We start from the raw sequence: 12932 nt of genomic DNA on the forward strand, positions 1-12932 counted from the left end.
TTTTTTTTTAATCAATGCCCTTTATCAGGTTGATAAATTTCCCTTTAATTCTTAGTTTTCTAGTGTTTTTCAATTATGAAAGTGTGTGGATTTTGTCAAATGCACTCTTGTGTGTCTTTTGACATGATCATATGTTTCTTTGTTCTTTATTGATATGGTGCATTACATTAACTGATTTTGGGATGTTAAACCAAACTTGCTTACTTAGGACAAATCCCATCTGGTCATACTGTATCATGCCTTTTACATGCTGCTGGATTCAGCTTGCTATAGTATTTTGTTGAATTTTGTAGAAAATGTTTGCATCTATACCCATAAGAGATATTGGTGTACGGTTTTCTTATGATATCTTTGTCTGATTTTGGTATAATAGTGATCTCATCCAATGAGTTGGGACGTGTTCCCTCCTCTTCTGTTTTCTGGAAGAACTTATGCAGGATTGATATTAATTCTTTACATGTTTGGTAGAATTAACCAGTGAGGCCATCAGGGGCCTGGGCTTTTCTTTGTCAGAAGTTTCGAAATTACTGATTCAATCTCTTTGCTTGTGGTTGTTTTATTCAGATTATTTATTCCTGAGTCAGTTTGGTCATTTCTGTCTTTTTAGGAATTTGTCCATTTCACCCAAGTTATCTAATTTGTTGGAGTACAGCTGTTAATAGTATTTCCTTTGATTTGTTTTAATGTGTGCGGTGGGTGCCTCTCTTATTTCCAATTTTAATAATTTGAGTTCTCTCTTTTTTCTTGGTCTGTTAGTTAAAGATTTGTCAATTTTGTTGTAGATTATATATCACTTTTATGATCGAATTATTATCAGAAGACATACAAAGTGAGGGGTAATCTCTACAAGGGGAGGTGAAAGAACATTAATGTAAATCCAAGCTTTTGCTGTCCCATTCCTCCTAAATGCTGCTATGGTTGACCTCAAGTTTTTTCCATAATGCTCTGTACCATCTCTGCCTGGAGTGGTGGTCGGGGGAAGACTGGGGATTGAGGAGCGCTCCAGGGAACTGGTGGCTTGGCCATCACTTACCAGCAGTGGTCAGCCGTAACCTGTGAGCACAGTTTATCTATGGCTGTTTGGTCTGATGTCATAACTCACCGATACTGTTTTTGCCGTGTTTCCAGCTCTTTACGTCTGTGCTGCTTGAGAATGTGAATTTGGTCATCGCAGGCCAGCTTTGCTATGAGGAAAGGACAGGTGTGAGAACAGCCATGGGAAGAAGGTAACAACGTCCAATATTCGGGTTTCCCTCACACCCCCTGCCCGTGCACCATCTTTACCTGCCTCAGAACACCCCCCCACTTCCTGTTCATACTGAGGACACTGGGGCTTAGGGAGGTTGAACAGCTTTGCCTTTGAACTTTGTCCAAGGTCACACATCTAATTAGTGGATTTCCAACACAAGATTCAAATCCCGTGCTCTTAGCCACTCTCATTATAAAAGACAAATCCAGTTCCCCTTCTTTCTGCCTGCTCACTCAGCAAGCTCGGGGCCCTGCAGCTCGGAGCCCTGAGAATCACATCCAGATACATGAGCCGGGCTTGGTTCTCACCAGGCGTTACGGGGGTAGGTCAGTGATTCTCCACCTGTCTGCGGCAGGTACGGTGTATACAGCAAGCTGCCTTAGCTTCCTCACATGTAAAATGGAGAGAAAACGCCTATTTTTAGGGTCATGGTGGGGATTTAGTGAGTACTGTACACAGTGCTTGGCCCCCTGTAAGTGGGGACAGTAATGAACATTATTGTCCTTGTAATCATGATAGACTGAGCTTCCTCTTCCTCCCTCTTAGCCCAGATTCAAAGGTGTCTTGGTTCTCATTTCAGGAGTGGGGCAAGTGGAGTAAGGGCTGGGTCAAGTTGCTCAGGGCCTTGAGAGCAGGAGAGGCCGGTTCATGCTTACCCTTTATACTGTGATTTAAGGTAAAGCCAGTGAACACAGTTAGTGGGCCCCCACACTAGTAGGATTCCAGAGCATCTCCCGGAAAGGGGGGGCCTATAATAGTGCTTCTTCAGCTCTCTGTGGTTCTTAAAATTTCCATTTCATCACAGACTGATATTTTTGCAAAATACAATAAAAATTAACTACTGGAAAAATGAAATAAAAAACAAACCAAGGACATTCAAAACACAAGCCCTGTTTTTATTATAAGATGCAACAGTCATAGAATAATTCTTGCAAGTTGCTGTAAAAGCTTGTAAATGCCTACTCTCAGTCTCTGAACTTACCTCGTTACAGCCCACAGCTCTTGGCCCACGCTCAGAGCACCTTCTGGCTGAGGCAGCTCCAGTCCAGGGCTGGGAACTGGGGCCCAGAGAGGAAGGTCACTGGGCCCTCCTTGTTCTCCAGTGGGGATGGAAAGCCATCCAGTAGGGGCGGCCTGAGACCACTGAAGGCAAGATGCGTATTAACTGTAACAACAGCTCTCACTGGCTATAGGAGATGCCGCTGTAGGCACTTGACATTGATCGTCTCTAATCCACCTCAAAGAACCAGCCTCTTTGTCAGGCACCCGGCTCTGAGAAACTGGGTCTCTTCGGTTTCAGTGGTATGAATAAGTCAGAACACGTGGAACTGCACATACCAAGTTTCAAACAGTGTAAGCTCCATTTCTCCTGGCCCTGAGGGTGTTGGACAGTCTATCCCAGTGACTGATGGAACTTTTGGGAACACAGCAGGTGACCAGGTGACAAGACCTAGACTGAATGCCCCAGGGTTTGGGAGTAGGGGTTGATTCGAAACACTGATATGAGTGCCTTACTGAAGCTGTGTTTTCACATAGATGCTCTGGATCCCTGGGACCACAGTGTTCACCCCAGGTATCATGGTGAAGTGTTAGATGGCAGAGGTAACCATGTTGCTTGTGGGCTGGGCCCCTTCATTTCCAGCTTGTCCCAAGGATTGGTTGTTGTGCCATGTGGTGGATTAAAGATGACCATAAATTCTTTGACATTCTTTTCATTGAGAGGTAGGGTCTGTGTCCCCTTTGAGTCTGGGTGGGCTCTGTGATCCATTCTATTGCTTGGGCCAATAGAATATGGTGGAAGTTACCCTCTGCCAGTTTCTAGGCTCGGGCAGGAAGAGACTGACAGCTTCCACCTTCTGTCTCTTCGAGTACTTGCTCTTGGAAGATGGCCACTATATAAAAAGTACAACTGCCCCATGACCGCCTAGCTGTGAGAAGCCCCACGCCATAGAGAAGGCTTCAAGAACGAGCGTCCAGGTGGAGAGAGAGGCCCAGGAGCCCCGAGGCACTAGACATGGGAGAGAAGAACCATCTTAGCAGTGAGTGTCCTAGTCCTTCCCCTCAGCTGATGCTTCACGGCTCACAGATGAACTGCCCAGCTGAGCCTTTCCCAGATTTCTGACCATGAGATCAGGCACAAAATAAAAGGCCATTTAAAGCCTCTCAGGTTGCTACATAGCACTCGACAAGTGGAACACACTGGATGATGGTTTCTATGTGCCCCTCCAGATCTGTCCTTCACCTTGTCCTGTCCCTGAAGGCCCGATCTTGTTCGTGATTGGAATGAATTATGTTGATGGGCTTCAGATTGTGTTCAGCCACAGGAAGCCTGACCAGAGAGAGGAAGGCATGGGAGAATGAGGAGAGGACATTATTCCCTGGGTCCTCTCTCAGTGTTTCCCCAGGCTGTCTGCATCTCTACTGGGGGCCACGGCTGTTCCCAAGGGAGCTCTGTCTCCAGGACACTCCCCTTCTGGGATTAATCCGGCATCCTTTCTCTCCCCTCACCCCCCCAGGACTAGCAGTCCTGCATACTGCTGTGCCCCCCTGCACACTGGCCTACACCTTTCTAAACATCCTCATTTGAATGTGCCATGTTTTTTGCTAGAGAGGGATTCAGGGTCTGTGGGAAGAAGACTGCACAACCAAGACCCTGGGTGGGAGGGGCAGGAGGGAGACTTGGAGCTAGTGTTTTTCCAGTACCAGAGAAGGAAAAGAACCCCTGTCCACAACTGTTCACATTCTGGCCACCACAAGAGAGAGTGAATTTTGCGATTTTTTTTTTTTTTTTGGTCATGAGGTCGTGAGACAAAAATCCTTCTAGCTCTAATCATTCAGTTCAGAAATATTTTTGAAATTTGGTTTTTTAAATTCCATGTGAGAAACAATGGGATGTGGCCTGATAGTTTAAGAACACTAGGTAGAAAAGAACTTTTTTCTCCTTTGTCCTGGTTTTCTTAGCTAAAAAATGGGGGTAGTAATCCTTTCCATTTTGCCTACCCCACTGCACCTCTGTGAAGAATGAATGATCTAGTGATAGGAATGTGCTGTCGACTAAGAAGTATTAAGCACCTTACAAGTAAAACATCTGTCCTCCCCCTCCTCGTTATTCTAGGGGTACACAGCTTTGAAGACTTCTCATTCTGGGTTTAGAGTGTGAGCAAACTGAAAGGCCATGACTTGAAGTCACACAGAATTTTTCCAAGGCATGGGTTTGACTCCCACATGCTAAGAGGCTAGTGCACAAGGGGGAGTCATTCAGAGGGACAGTGGCCTCAGCTGAGCTCTGCCATCTATCCCTCTCTCTGTTTCTCCACACTGAGCCAACTGCCTGTCTCTTACGAGGAATGCTCTCCCAAGGAAGTGCTAGACTGGGGTCTGCACGTTGGAGGGTCTTGCTTAAGAGGGTAGATTTTAGGTTCTTTTTTCTTTTAGCAAAATGCAGGACTTTAGGCTTAACAATTGGTGACCATGACCACCAGGTCTGGCCATGGCCCCTCTGGGCTGGCACTTGGGGCACTCCTATCAACTTCTTCCCTTCCCAGGCCTGTGTAGGGTGCCTTGGGGCCCAAACCCCGCTATGACCCACAGAAAGGAGAAGTGGAGAATTCCCGGGGAGAACTGCCAGCTAGGGAGATGTCCCACAGGTACTTGCTACGAGGGACCCTCTGACAAAAAGGAGTCATAAGCTTGCTCCTGAAGGACTGCAGCACACAGGGAAGACAGCTGAGCATGTGCGGGGGCCTCTCACTCCACCCTCTGAGCGTGGGGCTTAGTAGCACCCTGAGGAAGTCGTACCCCCTACAGGTGCATCGAGGCACAGGGCAGCAGTGGTATTATTCCCATGAATACAGTTCTTGGAGGAAGGAGGGCCTGCAAGTCCCCTCGGTTCCTGGGAAGCTCAGGGAGTGGAAGGGGCCTGAGCCACTCACCGCGTCCGTCTCTCAGGACGATCTCGCCCTCACCGGTGATCCAGCGGTAGCAGGGGAACTCGATGTAATCTCCACAGGGCGTCTTTAGCGTGATGTACTTCAGGAACCAGTCGTCATGCAGCCAGTACTTGCGCTTCTCGATTTTGACCAGCTGGATCTCGCCCAGTTCTTCGTCCACTGTCACATCGTAAGAATCAACCTGAGAGGAGAAAAAGGCAAATCAGGTTGTCTGGGGGTTTCCTGAACCTTTGTATCACCCCTTTAGCCAAGCTGTCTGCCAAATGCCTGCCCTCGCCGGGCTCTATGCTGCCCCTGGGAGAGGGAGACGGACAAATCCTGGACGGCCATTATGGAGAGGGAGATCTAGTGAGTAAGGGGTGGATGGTGCTGCTCGGAGCAGGCCATTCTGCTGTCTGCACATGGTTCAGGCTGGAGGACGGGAGACTCCAGGCAGGGGTGCCCTCTGCTAGGCTGTGCTTAGTGAGGGTCCCCTTCAGGTGTCCCTGCTCACGATAAGGGCAGGGGGGCTGCTGGCCTTTCCACCCTGCAGGTGGAGGGGGCAAACTAGCCCTTGCATGCTGGGAGGTCCTTTACATCTTGCAAAGGGCTTGCTGACGATTGCTATAGACCCCCACGATGACGTGAGGATGAGGGACAGTCATGACTGTGTCACAGATGAAGATATTGAGGCTTACTAAGTCCCACTTCAACTCATTGGCAGAGAAGGAATTCCAATCCAGACCTTTCCAGCACCGCTGCTCTATGTCTCTCTTGTTCTCTGGGGAACAAATAACTGAGTGAAAATGGGGAGGCTGAGGTGCAAGCGAGGTTGCACAGATGCACGTCATCCTAGGATATCTGCTGTTCACGGAGTCACAGAGAGAGAGGTCAAGAAAATCAGATAAGAAGTTCCCATGACATCCGTGGCACAGTGGTGGGTTGAGGCTGGTCTTGCTGCTAGAAGGTGCCACTGCAGGCCATATGCAGGCTGCCCACCGGGTCCCTGGGACAGAGCTGCTCAGTGCTTCGTGCTGCCAGACTCCTGACTCTAGGAGACGGGTAGGCACGGTGGCAGTGCTGGGCAACCCTTCTGAGGCTTGGAGGTGACCTGTGTGTCTGCAAATCTTGATGGCAGAGGGAAAGGAAGAGAGCCCAAGCGCTGCCTCGGGTGTTCTATACACCAGCAGGTCTGGGAAGTCCCGGACTCAGTGCCCCCCCACCCCGCCCCGGAAGGTACTTTCTAAGCCAGATTTCACCAATCCTTGAGCTTCTTCCTTGGTGCCAAAACCTAGAGTTCTCAGCATGATAGTGAAGTAAATGGAGGGGAGGGGTGTCCACCTTGCATGTGACCCCATGCGTCTCTATCTCCATCCTTCTCCCACCAAGCTGCCAGAGGACCCCCAGGGAGGACTTCCTAAGAGGAATGAGAAGTTGGGTATTTTTAGCAAACCTCTTGGCTCTGAGCACAGTGAGCAGCTCGCATGTTGTGGTTACCAAAGATGCCAGACACTTGTGGTCAGAAAGCGGAAGTCTCCTCCCTGTGCCCTGTGGTCTGGGCCTGAGTCCTTAGTTGGAGCATTTCTGGGGACCAAGGAGCCCAGCCTCTGTGCTGGGATGCCACCTCTTTGTCCCTAACAGGTGCACAAGCACATCTGTGCTGCCAGAATGCACCCTCGTGCAGGGTGAAAGAACCCTCTACCCCACAGTGTGTCCTGTGGGACCTCAGCTGGGGAGCCGATCTAAACTGCAGGGGGCTCATCCCTTGGGAAGAAGCCAGGAAGCCCTGGGGTGCAGGGCTGGGAGAGAAGTCCCAACGAGGGGCTGGATGACCTGAGGAACTGGGAGGAGAAGAGGAAAGGAAGGACACAACTCTTGTGGGGTGACTTCTGGGGGAAGGAGAGAATGGAGACCCCTGAGCTAAGGCATCAGGGGGCCAGCAGGGAGGTTCTGATGGGACAAGAGGCCCAATGTCCATCTGGAGAAGGAGAAGAGGCACTGGACATCGGCAGGGTCTACCCCCACTCCAGGTCCCACCTGCCAGGCAGATTGGCAGAGACCTCAGCTCTCCTGTGGGGCCAAGACAGACATTCTTACCAAAGACTGGGGGTGGGCAGTGTGGGTCAGAGGGCAAGGTGAGCCTATGCAACAGGGCATCTCGGTCAGCCTGTCTCAATGTCATACTGCAGCTCCACAGTGACTGATCATGGGCCTCAGCAAATTGCTTTACTCCCTGAAGCTCTGTTTCTTCATCCAGCAAGGGGAGATAATGCCTAGTTTGCCCGATCATTGAGAAATCCAAATGATATGATGTCTAAGTGGGCTCCTTTCTCCAAGGGCACAGGTAACCAGCTTCTGTGTGCATCAGGATCAACTAGTCCTGCCTCTGGGACTCCTGGGGTCACTGCCTATGAGCAGCGGTTAAGCTGGCATGGGCCCCTGCACTGTGATCCATCCCTCACTACACACAGCAAATTGAGTAGCCAGAAGTAGATGTGGGAGGAAGAAATTGAGCCTGTGAGCTCAAACCTCTTGGCTCAAAACCCGGAGGGAATTCCTGAGGGTGGGGAAGGGACCATGAGGCATTTTTATTGCTGGCAGTGCAGGCCAAATAAAGGGAAGTCAGCGTGTGGTGAGGCCTGGCCCTGGACAGCTGCTCCAGGGAAGTGGCTTTCCTGTGGCTCTGAGGGGCCGGAGGGGGCTGACAGTGTCTGTGGTGTTGATGCCAGGGCAAGTGGGGAGAGGACAGCCATTCTAAAGTAACAGGTGCCTTGAGTGTCTGAGGTGGACACTCTTGGGAAGGATGAGCCCAGGACCTTGTAATAAAAAGGGAAGGGAGTTGGGGCCAAAGAAGACTCTCCAGGACTGGGTGATTCTCAGATGGAGGCCTGGATGTCCAGCTGGCAGTGGTAACTGACAAGGAAGAGATAGAACAGCTTCTCTGAGGGAGGGAACAGTGGGGTCTCCATTCAGCATACCTGTCATGCAGTCACAGGATAATGGGACTCTCCAGGTCCCCCTTCCCCACCCACTCCTACAAGTGCCTGGCAGAGGGCCCTGGAGTTTCACCTGGAATGAAGAGGCTGGACAGGCTTACAGGAACTCAACATGCCATCTAATGGGGTCTTTGGCAGGGGGAAAGAGAGAGGCCTGCCTGTCTGGCTTGTATTTGGCTGGTCCTGTCTTCAGACCCCATGCTATAGGAGGTAAACCAGAGCTAGAGGAGTTCAGTCTCGCCCAACTCAGAAAGTCTTAGGGACAAAGTCTGGTGACTGTGGCTCTGGAACTGAAGAAAGCCTCTATTGGGGCGTCACGGAGGCTAGAGAAAGGTCTCCAGAAAGATCTCAGGGTCTTGTGCATCAAACAGCAAAGCCAGGTCTTAGGAAGGTACATAGAGCTCCAAGGTGTACCTTCCTGTCTCTTCTCCGTAGGCCAGTACTCTGGGTGGATCATTTATTTGCCATGAAACATTGAATTCTCATGTCCATTCTGCACAGTGGATACTATCAACAGTGGATTACCCATAACAGGCCCTCAATAAATACAGTATATATGCATGGCCAAGGAGATGATTATCCCATTTTACAGATGTAAACTGAGGCAGCTACCATGCTAGTGAGTAACTGGTGGTTCCACACTTAGAATCCACACCTGTGGCTGGCCAAGCCCAGGTTCCTCCCACTGTTCCCATGGTCATATCATGGGTAAAGCCCTGGATTGGGAGACACATGACCTTTCTTTGAGCCCTGGTTCAACTCCTTGATATAAAGTATATAAACCATGGGGTGGGGTGGAAAGACATGGAAAGGCATAACAGATAGCATTTGAGGCAGCTCTTGGGAGGTGGTAAGGTTTCAGAGGTGAGGTCAATGGGGAGGGGAAGAGATGGGCAAGACATTTAGCTGTAGAGAACTGAGAAAGCAAGACCTCTTAGGCAGGGAATGCATATGTAGAAGGAGGAGGTTAGAGCCTGGAGCTCCTTGGGTCAGAGGTGGCAGGTTCAATGGTCAGATCCTGGAGAGAGACATGCAGGCAGGGAAACATGCATTTCCCCAGCCTCATCTCACAGAAGGGCCAGTTTTCTGATTTCACTTGTTGCTTTCAACTCTTTATTGGATATATGGGTTTAAGTCTTTTGAATATTTCATCAATGTGTTAGCTGGTCACTTTTCATTTGATCTTTACATCAGCATTTTTAGAAAGGTCTCATTTGTTTCTGTCCCAGATCCCTGTTGTTGCTGGGACAGGGAGAGGGATCTCTCTGCTGGAGCATGGACAGAAGAGAGTCCTGAGGCCCAGCCTAGGATGTTCATCTTGGTGGAGGCTAATGAGGGGCTGGGCAGGGAGAGGAGAAGATTGTGGATCAGAGAAGAGGGAACTAGGAGAGATTGGAAGACAGAGCAAGAGGGAGAAATTGGAGCAGAAAAGAGAAATGGGGGACATTTGGGGATGGTGGGGACTAGGGAGTAGAGGAAGGAAGAAAAGGAGGAACATGAGGCAGAATGTAGGGAAGTGAGGACAGAAAGGGAAGACCGGGGGATAGAGATGGAAATTCATAAGGAAATGTTCATTCTTCATTAATATATTCTTATTACCGAGCAAGAGGTGTTCTAGAGAATTCTCTTCATAAAGAGATTAATAAGGTTAACATTCCCTGAATATATTTGAGAAGTATATACAATTGTAAGATTTGTCTACACTCACTGAATACATTCAAGGACAATATATTAAACACTTCTGTATTGTCCCTAGCTTTTCTAAGAGTGCTGTCTTGGAATGAAAATGGCTCAAGTAAGATTTCCCAGAGATCTTCGGATCTATAAGAGTCATCCCATCTGACCTGAACTGCTTTCAGTTGACAGAAGTAAGGAAACAGATCAATTTGCCAAATTTGCCTAGCCTTGGGCCAGACTCTGGGCTGTCTGGGTCCATGGTCTGGGCTTTCCCAAGCAGGCAGTGGGGAGCCCCTGAGGGTGTGAACATTTATAGGAAAATCTCACCTTAGGAAAACTTCAATTCCCAGGCCTGACCTGGATCAGTATGTGGAACTTTGATGAGAATAACTGGGGATCTGTAACTCAGTTTGCGAAGAAGAAATCAGTCCTATTGTTTGACTGAATTCTGCACAGAGGTATGTGGGTGTTGATCGGCCAAAGATCTGGAAATGAATGAACTGGCTGCCTGGTAACAGCCTTTATTGCTGTGACTGTGACTGTTGTTAACCATAATGATTAGAACACTTTTGCAAGTGAAATGGGATGGCCAGTTCTTCTACTGCAAGTATTCTCTCTGAGGTTTCTTTTTCACCTTTACCCAACAGGGACAGACTGTCCTTAAAGAGCCACCGGCTGGAGAATGAGGAAGTTGCTCTGGGCTGTGCAAGACAAAGTGTGGGGTAACTTTGCACCAAGAGGAACTTTCTCAAAAGTGGATTTTTTTCAGAGCCTTTAGGAACCAGCTGATTCCCCTGCAGCCCAGCAGCCCTCCTGCCTTGCCCTCTCCCACCCCACTGGAAATGTGACATGCAAACCTCTCCTGAAATTTGCTTCTGGGACTCTCGCTGAGTTGATCAGCCATAGTGTCATTTGAATGAATTCTCAAGGTGGGGAGATCATGAACAGAACGGTGCTTTCACCCCTCTTCCAAGGACCCTGTTATGGCCACACCACAGTGTCTCCTTCAGGTAAAGGCCCCATGTGGGGTGCCCTATGCTGCACAGCATGAGTGCACTGGTGTGTGTGTGTGTGTGTGTGTGTGTGTGTGTGTGTGTAGAGGAGAATGGGGCCCACTGCGGCCCACTTATTAAGGGGAAGTACCCAATCCTCCTCCCTGAGATGTTGGGGGAACCATGAAAGAATGGAAGTAAATGAAGGTGCTTCAGAAATGGCAGAAGGTGTCATCTTCCCAAGTGGATGTCTCATTGGCCCTCCCTCCTGCACCACTGTCCTCAGGGCCAGTTCCCTCATGGGGGAAACCAAGCAACAGATGGTTGTTTTCATACTCAACACCCCACTCTTTCTGAAGGGAGCCTGAGCCAGGCTAGTGTGCTGAACTTGGTTAAGTGCCAAGTCAGCTAATAACAAGGTTCTGAAGCTCCTAGGGAGGAATCAAGCCCACTCTGAGTTTGAAACTAGGAAAAGGAGTCGACTGGTATCTACTTATTGCAGCCTCTACAGACCTAAAACCTAATTCATGAATTTTATCCAAGAAGTATTCAGTTGAACCATATGAAATTCCCAGTTTTGTTTATCAAAAATTGTCAACTATGAGCAATTTCATACAGTTCAACCTAATAATCAACTAAGTGGTGAAAAGACCGCTTTGTGAAGTCTAAATCTTTTTGGTCCCTTTCAGGAGCTGGGGGGTGATGGAAGGGGACATTCCCTGGGCACCCACTTGAAGTGTGTTGGGATTGTGACAATAATCGTACAACGAGCACTTCCTATGCACTTGGCAGTGGACTGGGCAAGTCACTAAATGCTCGGTAAGGACCATGACCTGCCATGCTCACCGAGAAAGCCACAGGGCTGGAATTCATGTCCAGGTCAGCATCAGGAGCTCACTTCTAAATGGGGCCACCCGTGCATGGCCTTATGTAGTACCTGGCAGCACAGACTAGAGGTACAGTAAACACTGGCTCCCTTTGCTCCCTGGACTCCCACAGCTCCAGGGTATCTAGTGAGAAGGGGAGAGGAGAAGCCCTCCTTCCTCTTCTTGCTCCACTGAGCCCTCACACCTGGAGTAGAAGTGTTCCCTGGTGTATACTCTGCTGGGAGTAGGACAATCTCCAGGTTGCAAAAGGCTTCTTGCTTGAGTTTTCTTGTTCCTTCCCTCTAAATTCCTCTGGGGACCTAACCTGAAAATGTGAGCTACTCAGGTGTGAAGACATCTGCTAGTATCATTCTGGGCCAGTAGCTGGGCTTGAGCTCACCCTGATTCTTGTGCCAGCCTGAAGTCATCCCTTCCACTTTACATTTGGGGAAACAGGTTCAGTGAGGAGACAGAGTGACCTAGCAGTCAGATCTCTGTGTTCCCAGACCTGTTCTTTCTTCCCACAGCTGGAGGCTGCTCCGAGGTGCCATCTGGGCTTCACAGCAGGGCAAGGACCGGCACGACCTCCCACCTCCACCCCAGGACCTGTGGAAGAAGCCCTACGAAATGGGGCACAAGCAGCGATGCCCATAGTACTTGCCCAGTTAAGGGACCTTTCAGAGCCTTGGGGTCCCTATCCGTGAAATGGAGAGCAGACCTTGCACCTTCTCCCGCTCCCAGGGGAGAAGCGCGGCGCCCTGCAGCCCTCACCCTGCAAGCCTCCCGCCCCCGAAGTTGGGTCCCAGCCGCCCCGACGGGGTCCTGGTCACTCCCCTAGCCCGGTTCCTAGCCACCCCAACGGGTCCCGGGCGCCTCCCGCCTCGGTCTCGGCCGCCCCGACGGGGCCCCGGGTGTCCCCAGCCCGTCCCAGCAACGCGCCCTCACCGCGCCGCGCTCAAAGTCGTTGTAGAAGGGCTTGTCCAGCAGGTGCTTCTCGCTGCAGCCCGCGGAGCCCACGAGGCTGAGGTAGATGTAGTCGTCGGTGCCAGCGAACCACTGGCTGCCGGTGGCCACGGTGACTGTGTAGGAGGGCATGGCGGAGGGCTGTGAGCTCCACGAGCTTCGGCGCGGCGAGTCCGCGCGCGTCAGCACCTAGCCGGGACCCGCGCCGCAGCCTCTTCCCGCGCCCGGCCCCGCCCCCCGCATATTCCGGCCCCGCCCCC

The 12932-nt window shown here is 50.3% G+C and overlaps 1 protein-coding gene across 1 annotated transcript in view; it reads right to left on the reverse strand.

Moving 5' to 3' along the window:
• The window catches only part of ALOX5 (arachidonate 5-lipoxygenase), a 60847-nt gene extending 47957 nt beyond the window's left edge, over positions 1 to 12890 (reverse strand). The window contains exons 1-3 of the mRNA XM_002926245.4: positions 12655 to 12890; positions 5182 to 5380; positions 1103 to 1184 (exon numbers count right to left, since the gene is read on the reverse strand). Of these exons, the coding sequence (XP_002926291.1) occupies positions 1103 to 1184; positions 5182 to 5380; positions 12655 to 12804 (431 nt within the window). The 5' untranslated portion in view covers positions 12805 to 12890. The remainder of the gene's footprint in view (positions 1 to 1102; positions 1185 to 5181; positions 5381 to 12654) is intronic.
• Positions 12891 to 12932: the final 42 nt, after the last annotated feature.

The sequence above is a fragment of the Ailuropoda melanoleuca genome, chromosome 6 (genome assembly GCF_002007445.2).
Source record: "Ailuropoda melanoleuca isolate Jingjing chromosome 6, ASM200744v2, whole genome shotgun sequence".
Classification (NCBI taxonomy): domain Eukaryota; kingdom Metazoa; phylum Chordata; class Mammalia; order Carnivora; family Ursidae; genus Ailuropoda; species Ailuropoda melanoleuca.